This window comes from Xyrauchen texanus, chromosome 23 (assembly GCF_025860055.1).
Source record: "Xyrauchen texanus isolate HMW12.3.18 chromosome 23, RBS_HiC_50CHRs, whole genome shotgun sequence".
In the NCBI taxonomy this organism is placed as follows: domain Eukaryota; kingdom Metazoa; phylum Chordata; class Actinopteri; order Cypriniformes; family Catostomidae; genus Xyrauchen; species Xyrauchen texanus.
In genome coordinates this window covers 29,276,598-29,291,548 of record NC_068298.1, presented here as the reverse complement: position 1 = coordinate 29,291,548, position 14,951 = coordinate 29,276,598, and the positions used below count along the sequence as shown (strand labels likewise).

Here is a 14,951-nt window from a genome sequence, read left to right as displayed (position 1 = left end):
CACCATCCACTTGCATTTTAAGCACCAACTGAGCGAAGATATTCTTCAAATGTAATCTGGTGAAGAAAGAAAGTTATACACACCTGCGATATCATGAGGGTGAGTGAATAATGAGAGAATTTACCTTTTGGGTGAACTATCCCTTTAAGATATGACACGTATGTTTCAATATCATCTCTACTTTAAACGGAGTCATCAATAATGGCATTAGAGTTGGTAAGTTATGTTCATTTCTGTACAAACAGTCCATTTCAATAAATCAATTCAATTTTCAATAATGTCCGTTAATCACTCGAAAGTGTTCATGGAAGTCACGGAAAATGTACAGTACGTAGGTAAATATTGCTTTTTATCATTTTGTATTCTTATTTAGACAATATACACTCACAGAGAACTTTAATAGGAACACTATGGTCCTAATAAAGTGCCAGACATGGTCTTCTGATGTTGTCCATCAGCCTCAAAGTTCAACATGTTGTGCCTTCGGAGATGCTATTCTGCTCACTACAATTGTACAGAGTGATTATCTGAGTTACCATAAACACTCTGTCAGCTTGAACAAGTCTGGCCATTCTCCGTTTACCTCTCTCATCAACAAGGTGTTTCTGTCTGCAGAACTGAATGTTATTACTGGATGTCTTTTGTTTTTGGCACCATTCTGAGTAAACTCTAGAGACTGTAATGCATGTAAGTCGCAGGAGATCAGCAGTTACAGAAATACTCGAACCAACCTATCTGGCACCAACAATCATGCCACGTTCCAAATCACTGAGATCACATTTTTCCCCATTCTGATGGTTGATGTGAACATTCACTGAAGCTCCTGACCCATATCTGCATGATTTTATGCACTGCAGCCACACGATTGGCTGATTAGATCATTGCATGAATAAGTAGGTGTACAGGTGTACCTAATAAAGTGCTCTGTGTGTAAATAAAAATGATCAAATATCATTCTTATGTACATTCTGTGAAAAACAGTAGAAAACATACCTTGATTAACTAAAATGTGATTGTATTTTATTTATTGCTTTAAACATTTAGAATCGAATTGGCTACTGGTGATTGAAACGATGGTATCTCTGATTGAAGAAGAAAAAACGAAAATGACCCATTTAAGCCAGAGCGAATAAATAAATATCAGAACACATTTAGAATATTGTTGAAAAGTGTGAAAAAAATTGAGAATTTTTTATTTTAGCTATATCGCCCAACCCTAAATCACAATTCCTTCCCGAATCACTAATACCCACTGTTAGACATGTTCACAGCAGCTTTTATAGCACTGCAACACATTGCATCCCAAAGCAGCGAGAGATGTACCAAGCACACCCGGATCCAGTGACATCAGCGCAGCAAGGAACTGCGAAGAGAAGCGTGCTGTGGGGTCAGCACTTTTCAAGACATCCGTCAGCATTTGTGTGGCAAAAAACCTGCTACCTGTTATTTCATGGTTGGGGGTTCAACATGACTGTTGTCGCAGTTGGCGTGAATGCATAAAAAATTACTGCGTCTCAAGTCCTGAGGAGCCCAATCTGCATAAAGCCACGTGTGTTGGTTTGGATACAGATTGGGACAGAAGCCAGAGTAAAATATCACAGGGGTTCAAAGTCAAATGAATTATTTATGTTGAATAATTACTCATCTGCTTGAAGTGTGGTACACTCAGACTAATGAGAGGAATACATGTATCTGTTGCTCCTCTTGATTTCTAACATCATCTAACCTGGAAATCTTCAACAACATACTGAATATATACAGCCAAGTTTGGGGAGTAACGAAATACATGTAACAGAAATACATATTTAAAATATAAGTAACTGTATTCCACTACAGTTACAATTTAAATCATTGGTATTTAGAATACAGTTACATTCAAAAAGTATTTTGATTACTGAAGAGATTACTTTGCATTTTATTGTAATTTGTTTAATTTAATATTTAGTCCTTTCATATGGAAAACATTTATACATATATAAATGATGCGACCCAAAGTTAATTTGAACAGCGGTGAAACACTTTCTTATGATGTGTAACATTCATACGAGCAGACAAAGTAAGTTTGGAGCAGAAGAAATTGAAATAAACCTTGTGTAAATTGTCAGCTTTACGCTAAGCTAAAATGCTATTTCTAGCCATTTTACATGCACGTTACCAGACACGATCATATTTTTTTATCAAGAAAATTCACATAGGATCATATTTTTTTTTCTAGTAGGACCTAAAAAATCTTATTCTTGATGATCATTTTTGTATTGTCTACCTGAAAAATATAAAAAAAATCTTTAAAACAAGAACAATTAGATTGTTTAGATCAAGATCAATTATAACCAGTGCTGAAGGAGTAACCCATAGTATTTCGAATATGTTGCTGACCTTGAGTAATCTAACGGAATATGTTACAAATTACATTTTACAGCATCTATTCTGTAATCTGTAGTTGAATATATTTCAAAAGTAACTCTCCCAACCTTGTATACAGCAGTGTTAAACTGTACTAACCAGGCACAATGCGACAAGTTTCCAGCAACAAGCCATTTAACACTGATACACAATGTCATGCAGATTTTTCCCACTGTAATAGTGCAGAAATAGATTCCAAGCGACTGACAAAAATACCCTCTCGCTTGTCACGGTGACGTCATGGGCGGAAACGGTATTAGATATCTAAGTCACAATTTAATACTAATACTCCTGTTTCCCAAAAAAAGATTAATGTAAAAAATATAGATTCTTCTTGATAGAATCACAGTATTTGGCTCACGGACAGGAAGTGTCCTTAGTTTATGAAGCAGATTTAAGATAAAACAAGTAATGCCATGTAAACGGACATATCAATGCCACCTCTCTCTTTTACGGTTCCATTTGGAGGGAAAAAACCGAACGTAGTAGACGGAGTCTCCATCCTATAGAGGAATACTAATTTTCAAGATGGATTCCTGCTTTATGACCTCACTGTTCCCTTAAATGGCACCCAACATCATCATTACTTCCTTTCCAAATAGTTACACTGGATGGGAACGGTCGCACTTTGAACCTAGAGTCCACAGCTGTGGTCTGCGTCTCAGCATTAGACAACAAGACATTTTTCCAAGAACTCAGAGAGCATACCAAGAAGGGAACCGTGCAGGCCGTAAAACAAGCGGGGATCAATCTGGACACAAACAGCCCCTCCTATTGAAATCAAAAGTAATGGTGGTGGTGACACGTTAATCAATTTGCAAGTGGCTCCAGGCTCAAATTTAACAGCTTTCCGTCTGTCGTTGGTGCGCAGAGTGAATTTCTTGTTTATTTTCAGCTTTTCAATTACCTGTAAAGCTCCAGGGATGCAGCAGATGTGTTGATCTGTTCTATCTCCGTTCATTAAAAATAAATAGCAATACTCTATGTCTTAATGTCTTACTTTTCCAATCTAAACATTAAGCCAATTAGCATGGATTTGCTTGTCTCCTCCAGAGCTGCAGCCTTTTTTTTCCTCGCCCGGTCTGTCAGCACCGTTAAAACAAACATAGCAGGATGAGGGGGAGGATGTGGAGGTAGAGGAGATGAGGGGGTGTTTAGAAAATGTCAGATTGTCCCTAAGGCTCCTCTGCATTTACATTAAGCAGGGGAACATGTATCAAACTCTTGCTCTGACAGGGACTGCGGGCAACTCGTTCCATGTGTGTTTTTTGCATCTGTTCGTGTGTTAAAGGCTTACCGTCTTGTCTCATTTGTGATATACATGTAAAAGGCCAGAGGCACGGCCGAAGCTATAGCTTGAGAAGTGATTAACGGGTCACCAAAACAAAAGGAAGGGGAGGCACGTTTTTGACATCAGGCATTAAAGGAGCAGTTCACCCAAAAATGTAAATTCTGTAATTTACTCAACATTATGTCATTTCAAACCCCTATGATTTCTTTAGGGGAACACAGTATATGAGGACTAGGGCTATCAAGCTCCTAAAAAAATAAAAACATAAATCTATATATGAAAAAGTGTGGATATTAGTGATATTCTACAAAAGTTCACCTTTTATGTTCCACAGATGATAGCAGTCATGTGGGTTTGAAACAATATGAGGGTGAGTAAATTACAGAATTTAAATTTTTTAGGGTGAACTATCCCTTTAAGAGGGTCTACACAGTGTAGAGCTGGAAGGGAAAAACCTATCATTGGATTCCTGGTGTGTGTGGTTCTCTGCAATTACCCACTCAAAGTAGGGCAACCATATAAGTGGCTTCGGTAGCTTAGCAAAGCTGAGCTCAGTTAGGGGTTAGTAAGGAGGGGGTCATTCACAGATGGCCAAGGGTTTTAAATGGTTGTTACCTGGAGCTGTTAAGAAAATGACAACAACAAAGAAAAACACAAACCACACAGAATGTTAGAAAGTAAGCCGATAACAGAACGAACAAAAAAAAACAAAAGAACAGCAGGGTTTGTGATATTCAACCATTTGTACAGTCACGTGTCTTTGCATATTAGAATTAAAAGCGAAAGGCTTTCCTTTCCCTTTTTATTGACAAATATTCACATATGCAATGCATATTTGTTTACAATGAGGGAAGACGAAAATTACTGACATTAACGTAAAAATGAATAAGCACACATAGACACCCAAGCAGTCTAGCAGGACACAAAGAAGAGGATGCTAGTTCTTACAGTTGAGGTCCATGTACCAGGCGTCATTGCCGTACTGGTACTTCCAAATGGTCTGGCCGATGGAGCACACAAAAGAGATGGCCAACAGACAGCCGAAAAGCAGGAGGATCTGAAAGTTTGTGATGCGCTCCACGTTGGACAGCTTCAGAGGAGGCCGTGTGGAGTTCTGGAGGACATAGACAGTCAAAACATTGTGGTTTTTCTGATTTAAATGATTGTTGAAAATTCTGTCATCATTTACTGAACCTAGTGTCATTTCAAACCTGCATTACTTTCTTCCAGAGAACACAAAAAACGGGAGATGTTAGGCACAATGTTCAGCCTCAGTCACCATTGTTTTCATTGCGTGGAAAAAGAGGCAATGCAAACTGAGATTAAATTACTGTGAATAAAAGTGATTGAGATTAAAATGGACCATTTTAATGTGTGTCCATCATAAATATATATTTTAATAACAAATAGCACATATGCGCTAAAATCTACAAGACTTCTCTCTCATCCATAAATGAACCACAACACAAGTGCGAGTCTGTGAAATGCAAGTTAAACTCTTAAAGTGACAGTACCATTATAGCGCTTGTTATACAAATGAATGTAAAATTAATGTGATTTCTTGTAAATTGTACACATTATTTCAAACATGGACAGCTCATATAATAATTATATATACAATTTCAAGAAATAATATTAATTGATAGACTATATAATTTTTATATTTGTTTAGTTAAAATGTGATTATACTAATCGAGACAAACAAATTATAAAAAAAAATAAGAATTTTTCACATACTTTTTTGGGACAGGTTCTGTTTGTGATCTTTTCTTATAATGAAAGGTATATGAGAAACTCTATTTAAACTTTGAGCATTTTAATTGTGTATTAAAGAACTTCATTTTGATGAGAATTTATCATGTGCATTCTGCGCAAACATTAAAAAAAAATAAACACAATTTTCTGCCACACTTTCTGCCATGTCATTTAAGTGTTTTCATATTGAATCTAGATAATATTGAATCCTGAACACTTCATATCATATATTGAACCGAATCGTGAGATAGTGACCATATCGTCCCACCACTAGTAAATAATGACAGAATTTTCATTTTTGGGTGAACTATCCTTTAAGGCTGATTTGGCTAACATGGTTGAGTGTTAAAAATGAAGATAAACTGACTACTCACCTGCATGAGTTTGGTGTCATGACCCGTGTAGACCACAATACCGTGCACCCACTGTGTGTTCCTGAGTTGAGCTCCTCTCAACAAGATCTGATCTGGACCCAGTGGTACAGTGCTAAATACAGACCAAACATAACTAATTAGGCCTTTAGCTGAAACTTTTATCCAAATAATAATAAAAAAAACATACTGTTCACTACACTGACACAGTCCACTTAAAAGCAACCTGATGTACACTTCATGAGACATCATCCTTTGCAGAGTCTGAACATACAACTTCCTCATGTGAACACGAGTATCGTACTGACAACTTTTGTGATACTTTTTTAAGCTTTAAAATGATTCACTTTTAACTGCTATTGTATTGATACCATCTCCTTTTGTGTTCTGCATAATACACCAAGTCATCCATGTGTGTAATGATATGAGGGTGAGTAAATTATGACAGAATATTCCATTCAACTTCCCTGAAGGGATCTGGGAGACATTTCTATTCTTAAAATTCAATCTAATCCACCCCGCCGAAATGAACTTTATTAGCATTCATCAATATTTCAGGGTAATGATATAAAGTCTGTAGTCAGCAACGGTCTGACTGACAAATTCAAAAGCCAGATTTTTCCAATCCTCCTCTCAGCAACTTTACCTTGAAACTGTATTATAATAATAAGTTTTATTTATATAGCGCCTTTCCAGAGCTCAAGGACGCTTTACAATAGACAAGCAACAATAAAGGCAGAGGACAAAGACAGCAGACAAAACAACAGCAGGTAGATAACAGTGAAGGTACAGAAAATGAGAAGGTTAGGTAGATGGGGCAGCACCCAGCGGGGAAAAAAAAAAAAAAAAAAAAATACAGTACAACTGTGATTATAATAATCACAGTTGTACTGCTCTCTATTGTACTGTATTGCTCTGTCTCTCTCACCTGTGTCCATCCAGGCGAATATTGCCCACAAATTCATACAGATGTCTGTTTGGACTCTCACATTCCATCCGTCCAGAGAGACGCATCAGACTGTCAATGTCCTTAATGTCTGCGGTGATCTGCAGACCCTGCAAATACAAAACAAATGGTAAAACACATTTCAATACATGAAATCTGATGGGAATAATATAAATTTGCACTAATAACACAGCTGTACAGAAGGTAAGTGATATATCATAAACAGCAGGAGTAATATTAAATGAGACAGAAGCTCACCTGTCTGATCTTCAGATTGGTTTCTCCATCCAGATTTGAGGTTTCTATGTAGCACATTCCTTGAGGTTCACTACAATAAACAGCAGCATTATGTGGAAAAACAGCATTTTAATACAGGATAAAAGTATCTGACAGAGTTTTTAAAAGCTTGTTCAGACATTTTAATATCTGTATAATAAATGTTGTCAATTAATCAGAAATGCAAGTGTCAGGTGGACCATTAAAGGGATAGTTCACCCAAAACTTAAAATACTCTCATCATTTTCTTACCCTCACACCATCCCATATTCCTTTCTTTTTTCAGCAAAACACAAAGTTAACATGGTCCAAAACTTTGAAGCTAAACAAGCGCAGAAAAGTAATCCATATTACCAAAGTGGTTAAATCAATATCTTCTGAAATGATATGATAGGTATGGGTGAAAATCAGATCAATATTAATTTCTTTTCTACTGTAAATCTCCATTTTCAAACAGCCCTCCTAAGCATTCTTCTCTCCTAAGAGTTCTTTTGCTTTTGGCAATTCGCATTCGCACATATCGCCACCTACTGAGCAGGGAGGAGAATTTACAGTAAAAAAATGACAAATATTCTGAAGACATTATTTCACTTCTGAAGACATTGATTTAATTGCTGGAGTCTTATGAATTACTTTTACGTTATTTTTGGAATGTTGTTTTGGTCACTATTCACTTGCATTGAATGGACCTACAGAGCTGAAATGTTCTTTTAAAAATGTTCAGCAGAAGAAAGTCATAGACATCTGGGATGGCATGAGGGTGATTAAATGATGATTTAAAGCAATAGTTCACCCCCAAAAATGCAAATTTTGCCATAATATACACACCCTCATATCATTTCAAACCTGTATGATTTCCTGAGGATGAGCAAATCTTAGTTTTAGCTTGGTGATAAAAACAAAATCTAATTTGTCGTGAATAAGCATTCCACTGTGAACAAGCCTCCTTCATTCACTCACTGAACGCACAGTGGACATCAAACTTTTCACTAAAAAAATTACTTAAATATTGGGTTGTTTCAACCAAAACCTATTAAGCTTTAAGTGAGACACTATCAACCTCCATTGTACTGAACAAACATCACTACATTAATATGTTCTCCTTATGTGTTTTGCAGAAGTATTGGTTTGGAACAACATGTGGGTGAGTAAAATATGACAGACTTTTAATTTTTAGGTGAACTATCATTTAAGCTACAAGTGTAAATAAATATAGCCTAGCCTAGTTAATAAATAGTAAAACATATCAACATTTAAAATAAACCATAATTCAAAATATGTATCTCTACTTTAATGCAAATAAACAAAAAAAAAAAAAAAAAAATAGAATTACTAAAGAAAGGTGGATAACGTCAGATTGAGGTCACAAAAACAATCAGAACGAGAGCCAGATAACATTTGATGCCTTGTTGTGACGTGCTTTTAAAAATGTGTATACTTATTTTCAGTCCGGGCAATCCACTAGGCAATCCATTATTTTTAGATAAGGGACTGGGAATATTGGGACTTTATTAGATCTTTCATTTTGCACAGCGCCATTAGGAAACATTCAAACAATGCACAACACTGGCATCTTTGTTTAAGGCTGTGCATTCTGCCGTTTTTATTTTTAGTGACTTCCAGCCAGCATGCAACAAAGGAAAGATGCAGCACAACAGACAAATGAATGTTCAGCGTTAATACTGAGAAGAGCTGAAGCGGGATAGTAGGCACACAGGGACAAAGGTGTCACACATATTCCCATATTTTAAGAATATAAAACTCAAATAAAACAGTCCTCATCAGAGCAGACCTGAAAGAAACATTTCAGCAATGTATGCTCTGCATTTTGTCTGTACACAGAAAAATCAGTATTGTTTACGAGCCAAAATATCTAAACATCTTTAAAACAATTACATTTACTTGAGAAGCTACCTATCAACTTGGGAAGATATAAAGACTTGTTTTCAGAGAAACAAGTCTTATTGATAAGTTCAAGAATATTAAGAAACACAGTCTCTCATAGATATAATGCATAAAGAGTACTGCATGATTAACTATGAAAGTTCATCACAATACTGTACATTGTGGTAATATGACATCATGCAGTGAGTCACAACAGACTTCGAGGCCCTGCTGAAGCCATGCGTTGTGCCAACAGCTGTGACATATACAGTTGCTCAATGTGGCTTTTCTCCAGCTGTGTTAGAGAAGAGCTTTGTTTTTCTGTACAGTACATGCTAAAGAATCTCCAGCATAAGAAAGTTTGTAATAAACGTCTAAATACTGTAGTTACAGAAAGCACCTCATCAGTATTTTCAGCTGGAAGTTGGACAGTTATATTCTGAGAAAAATCATCCTTTTGTAGAGCTTAAAATTAATTTAGGAATCTTGCCCCTAACAGCAGTGTGATAAAGATGCATACCGTAGGAGGAAGTCTCGGTCACAGACAACATGCTCAGTCTGTTCACTGACCAGCTCATGCATATTGCACATAAAATAGTCAAAAACGGTCCAAATTAACACGTTAATTATTGTGATTAATTTAATATGATTAACATATATATTTTTTAAAGTTCATTTACGCATTCATTCAGTTTTATGCATAGAAATGTGAACACCTGCAAAAAACTTTACGCAGGCCTGCACCATCTCTATACATAATTCCATTCATAAAATATTGTAAAAGTTGCTATATTACATAATTACTGCAGGTTTGAGTTCTGTGTTTGCATTTACCCTCTGTTTTGATGTATTTTATGAAAAAAAAAAAAATGAGCGAGTGTGATTAGAAAACAGCTCTTCTGTGAGTAAAGAAACATTCCAGGTTCAATACAAGTTAAGCTCATTCAACAGCATTTGTGGCATAATATTGATTACCATAAAAATTAATTTTGAATTGCCCCTCAAAATGAAAAAAAAAACCAAGGTGACAGTGAGGCACTTAAAATGGATGTGAATGGGGCCAATTTTTGAATGTTAAAATTAAACTTTTTCAAAAGTATAGCAACAGGACATAAACAATGGGTCTGTCCAAATCCTAGTGAGCATCCTCCAGAGGCAGCATTTTAAGATATCATATGTGTGCTCCCAACACGAAGGCTGTTCCAAAAGGCAAGTATCTTAATTATGCTGCCTCTTAAGATATCTTTGTAGTATAGTTCGAAGGAAAGGAGGAGGCCAGAACCGGCTTGGCAATATAAAAATAGTTTTAATGATAAACTTACAAAGACACAAACACACACATGACGGACATGTCCGTAAACTATCTCTCTCTCTCCTGCACCACTGTCTGCCATCGGCTTTTATGCCTCTCGGAGGCTTAATTAGCCTGATAAGGGACCGGGTGTGTATAATCACAACCCGACCCCGCCCTCCACCCTGCCTCAATCTTGTTTTGGCCAAATTCTCAAGTAGCATCGTATGTTTCCTCCCCTGGGTAGGATGATCCCAGAATGCACCGTGATGATTTTGATTATAAACATACTTATAATCCTTTCACTACAGAAAAGTATAGATAAATAACAGTTTAATATGACACAAACCTGACTATTTTACCAAAATGTGTGTGTTGTGCGTATTTATGCTCATTAGAGGATCGTGTTGTTTCTCTTGAGTCACTTACATTGAAATCAGTTGTGCGTCGAGTCACCGCGCGTGAGGAGCGCTATTTGAATGATATGTGGAGCTGCCGCCAATGTAAAGTGTTCCAAATAGCTGTCTTATGAGGCATCATTTCAGTAAGGATGATGCTGTTGAAGACAGTGTAGGCAGGAGACAGTTTTGGAACAGACCTAATACGTATGTTAACATGATTTAAGTGTGATAAAAATCACTTTCTAACCTTTTCTGTGTAAAGCCAATTTTATAACTTCGTAGCCATAACTATGTAATGTCAACAAGCATGTAAAATGACAATTTAAACAACTTCACAGCTCAGTTTTGACAGAAGAATTAATGTAAATGCTGCCACAAATGGTGTTGATTGAGCTTAACTTGTATTAAACACAAAATATTCCTTTAAATAGATAGATTTGAATAGATTGACAGCCTTAAAATTTTGTTATATAATTATATAACATATTGGTCCTTAAACACACATAGTTTTCTTTAAGCAAATCAGGTGCAATATGGTTCTGATTTTCTTCTTGGCCAGAATAAGCTGCAATATGGACCAAATTTTAAGCTGATGGTATAAGTCGAGCTACACAAGACTACATGGGAGGTGTCTGCAATCATTAAACTTTGAGAGTCTGAATCTGCAGCAATTATCAGATATTCAGCAATACTGATCAGAGCATAGCTAAAATGGCATAACCAGCGATGAAGTCAATAACTCACAAACACAGGAAGTGCAAAAGAAAGAAAAATATAGAGAGCGAAAAAAATTAAGAGGTTCTCTCGACTGTGCACCCCCTGTCCCCTTCCCACCCAGCCCGCATGCAAACCGGAGCTGTTCCTGACCTGGACGACAGTAAGATGAGGTCGGCTGGGAGGTGATCTCCATTGGCTGCTCGGACTACCTCCCCTACCGACAGCTTAATTTACCCAGCAGCACCGGTGCCATGGGAATGAGACGAGTGAAGTCGGGAGAAGGTTGTTGATCACATGAGAGGGGTGACAGGTGGAGATGAGAGGAAGGAGAGGACACAGAACAAGGCACACAACATTTTTAAGCTTTACTGAGGAAAAACACAATGCCACACCTCTAGTTCACTGCTCAAAACCCATCTGTACCTGGCCAAACCATCAGTTGATGATATACACACTACATAATAGAAAATGAGGCCTGGCTGGCGAATGGATTTGGACAGTGAAGAGGATAATGTTGGATACAAATTCCTCTTGTCAGTGTTAATCAATGAGCAAACATCCGCAAAAGGAAGCGCTGATTGAGACTTTTCATTCATGCCATTTACCTTTGTGGATTTCAAATGACAATTTATTAATTCGATGCAGCATTTTTACCATTTGTTATTTCTAGACTCCCTGGATTTGACTTGATTGGTTTAAGGACACTTCTTTCAGATCATTTCTTGCATTATTAGTCTGTGCATCATCACTTCCTTTGGGTGTGAGAGAGGGGCATAAGGACAGACAGGGTGTCCACTGATGGGGGACTCAACTACCTGGACGACAGCAGTATAGCATCTGCTGGTACGAAATCTTTGCCATTTACTTTAACTATGTCCCCAACCACAACCTGTAAGACACAAACTAGTTATCAATTTCAAAGATTTTATACCAGCTATATGAGAGCAGCCACTGGCGAAGAAATAATATATAATTAGAGCTAATATGCCTTTAAGAAATTGGCCAAAAAGAACATGCATACTTTGTGCATTTTGCATATTTTATTTGAGGGGCTTGGATCTTTACACAAGCTTTAGTTTGAGACCAATATTAAAATTAAGCTATTCAATCCATAATCTTCTCTGTGATATTCATGAATAAATTTCACTCTTAGAATTTGCATTTGAAATCATCTAATTGGCTATATAATCTAGAAGGAATGGGTGAATGCTGCTTCATAGCTACGATTTTGAACTTTGAAGTAGAGAGCTACTTTAAAGGTGCTGTAAGAGATTTTTTTGTGAAATGACACGGATTAAACATCCCTATCAGATATTACAAAAATGTCACACCTGTCACAATGAAAGGATTAACATCTGGGGGAAAAAATGGCCTTGGTCCATGGTCAGATTCTTTGTTTAGCCAATCAGAAGACTTCAAAAGCACTTTCAGCTCATCAATCATTTTGTAAATTCACAGAGCAGCCCATATATTGGCAAAAGAAAGCTGAGAGAGTCACTTTGAGAGTTGTCCTATTGTCGCTGAGAATTGTATTTTGCTACTATATCTTTTGACAGCTAGCAACCTAGTACCTATTGAAGGTAACTGTTTGGGTTTGCTGACATACAATTGTATATATTTAAGTTTCTTGCCTGTAAAATGAATATGCTCTCCTGCTACATCTCTGATTATAACAGTCTCCAAATGTACGTGTGTGTGTGTGTCTTTGGAAATAGGAGGTGAGTTTAATTCAATGGCTAAATCTTGTTAAAAGTTCTTACAGCACCTTTAATATGAATATGAGTTGATATACAACTTATATGCATGTACTGTATACAGTATTATAATGCTTTATTCACATTTTCATTAAAGTCCGAGAGTTTTTTATTTTGTTGCTTAATTATAGGATACGATAACGATAATGTGTACCCAGTTACCAGGTAATAATATCTCTAGCCATTTCCTTTTCCTTTAACCTCACAATTACAGACTGTGTTTCTGTCACAGTAATTAGCTCTACTCATTAGTAACACATTGCAAAGCTGATTTTTTTTGTCTGACTGTATCTCTATGGTGACCACACATGAATCTATTCCTTCATCTTAACCTAAAGGAGAATGTCAAGAGGAAAAGCAGAGAAGGATGTTCCCTCTTAATAAAACAATAAAGCACTGTATCTGTTTTACTAAACCAAACCCAGCTCTGGTTTACAGCAGAGGGTGTCTTTATGAATATTCTCATTTCACACTCCTTTTAAGAGCATGTCAAACTGTTTTCATGCTGGAACTTAGTATGGAGGAACACCATCTGCTGCAGTACCTTCTCCCAATGTACAATCTCCCAAGCTCCGTTTCTCAACACTGAGAGATAGACAGAGAGAGAGAGAGAGAAATTATTAGGCAAGTAGGTAGTAGTAAGTAATAGTAAGTAGGCCATTTCTGGAACATGGCGTACAGTGAGCAGTTTGATACTTTCATGTCGATAAATGCATCTACCTTACCTTGTGTCTCTTTTTTGTTGACAACATTATCAGCTTTGTGACGTTTCTGAGAAAATAAAAACCAGAGATGAAGTTGTACACATTTTATAAATTAATTGATAAATACAACAAATTTCAAGCTAGAAAAGGCAAGTTTCGGAAAGACAGACAGACAGACAGATTCTGGTCTTGGGTTAGGGTCCAATAACAGTACGTTTCTGTCAAGCCATCATAATTAATACAAGACACATGAATACAGCAAGAAATCAACCATTAGTCATTAAGCTTATAGAACCAGGGGCAAACACTTAAGTGTTTAGTGTTATAGACACTAAGTGTTATAGAAACACTTGTTCAGTGATCAATAAGAATGGGTTTTATTACGACAGAAGCAAGTTTCATTGAAACACTCTGTTCTGATGTGGATAAAAGATATGTTTGATCAGCTCTATTCAAGAATCACTTTGAGACAGAAAATCTCAAAGATTATTAGAACAGACAATGTGTGTGAAACAGAGAAAGAAAGAAGTGTTGAAAAAACACTGATCAGCCCCTATGGGCTCAGTAAGAGCTCAACATATATATCTGTACTCTAGCTTCCAGTGCTCTACGATGAGTTCATTATCCTTTTGGCAAACACTGCCCAAATGTTTATGTCCCCTTGTTTGTGCTGGGACGATTGGTTAATACGCCGTTAGGCTCGGAGGACATTCAGTAGTGTGAAGGGACGCTGAATGACTGTAATCCAGCACTACTACGCTTAAAACTCTATAGAATCTACATATATTAATGCTAAACATGTTTGTGTATTAGAGCAACAAAAATCAGTTTGCTTCCAAAACTACACAAAAAGCCCCATTTCCTTTTTCTTCCTACACAGCACCCTCGTTTCTGTCTTCCTCACTTCCTCCTTTGCTCCACAGAGCCTGATCTCCAGTATTTATGTTGAGGTGAGCTGATGATTTGATTAAGTTGTATCAAATATAAGAATCCTGGGGCAGGGTGACTGCTTCTCTGTAGTGAACAAGAGAGCAATAGGATGGAGAATCCTTAAATGGTAAAAGAAGGCCTCAAATCAATGTGGATACAGCTGTTTGGTTTTGGTGGCACACACCAAATCCCAGTTAGATTAAGGGAGTATAAGGCGATAAGCAGGCC

The 14,951-nt window shown here is 36.8% G+C and overlaps 1 protein-coding gene across 3 annotated transcripts in view; it reads right to left on the bottom strand.

Moving 5' to 3' along the window:
• Positions 1–14,951, bottom strand: part of LOC127617163 (phospholipid-transporting ATPase IA) — a 197,135-nt gene that overhangs the window by 120,212 nt on the left and 61,972 nt on the right. For 2 of the 3 annotated variants that reach the window (XM_052089078.1, XM_052089079.1), the window contains 7 exons: positions 13,815–13,860; positions 13,634–13,674; positions 11,486–11,559; positions 7,025–7,094; positions 6,749–6,876; positions 5,824–5,935; positions 4,643–4,808 (listed from right to left, as the gene is read on the bottom strand). In XM_052089078.1, coding sequence (XP_051945038.1) covers positions 4,643–4,808; positions 5,824–5,935; positions 6,749–6,876; positions 7,025–7,094; positions 11,486–11,559; positions 13,634–13,674; positions 13,815–13,860 — 637 coding nt within the window. Of the gene's footprint in view, positions 1–4,642; positions 4,809–5,823; positions 5,936–6,748; positions 6,877–7,024; positions 7,095–11,485; positions 11,560–12,150; positions 12,225–13,633; positions 13,675–13,814; positions 13,861–14,951 lie in introns of all 3 variants that reach the window. The other variant, XM_052089080.1, reaches the window with a different exon arrangement.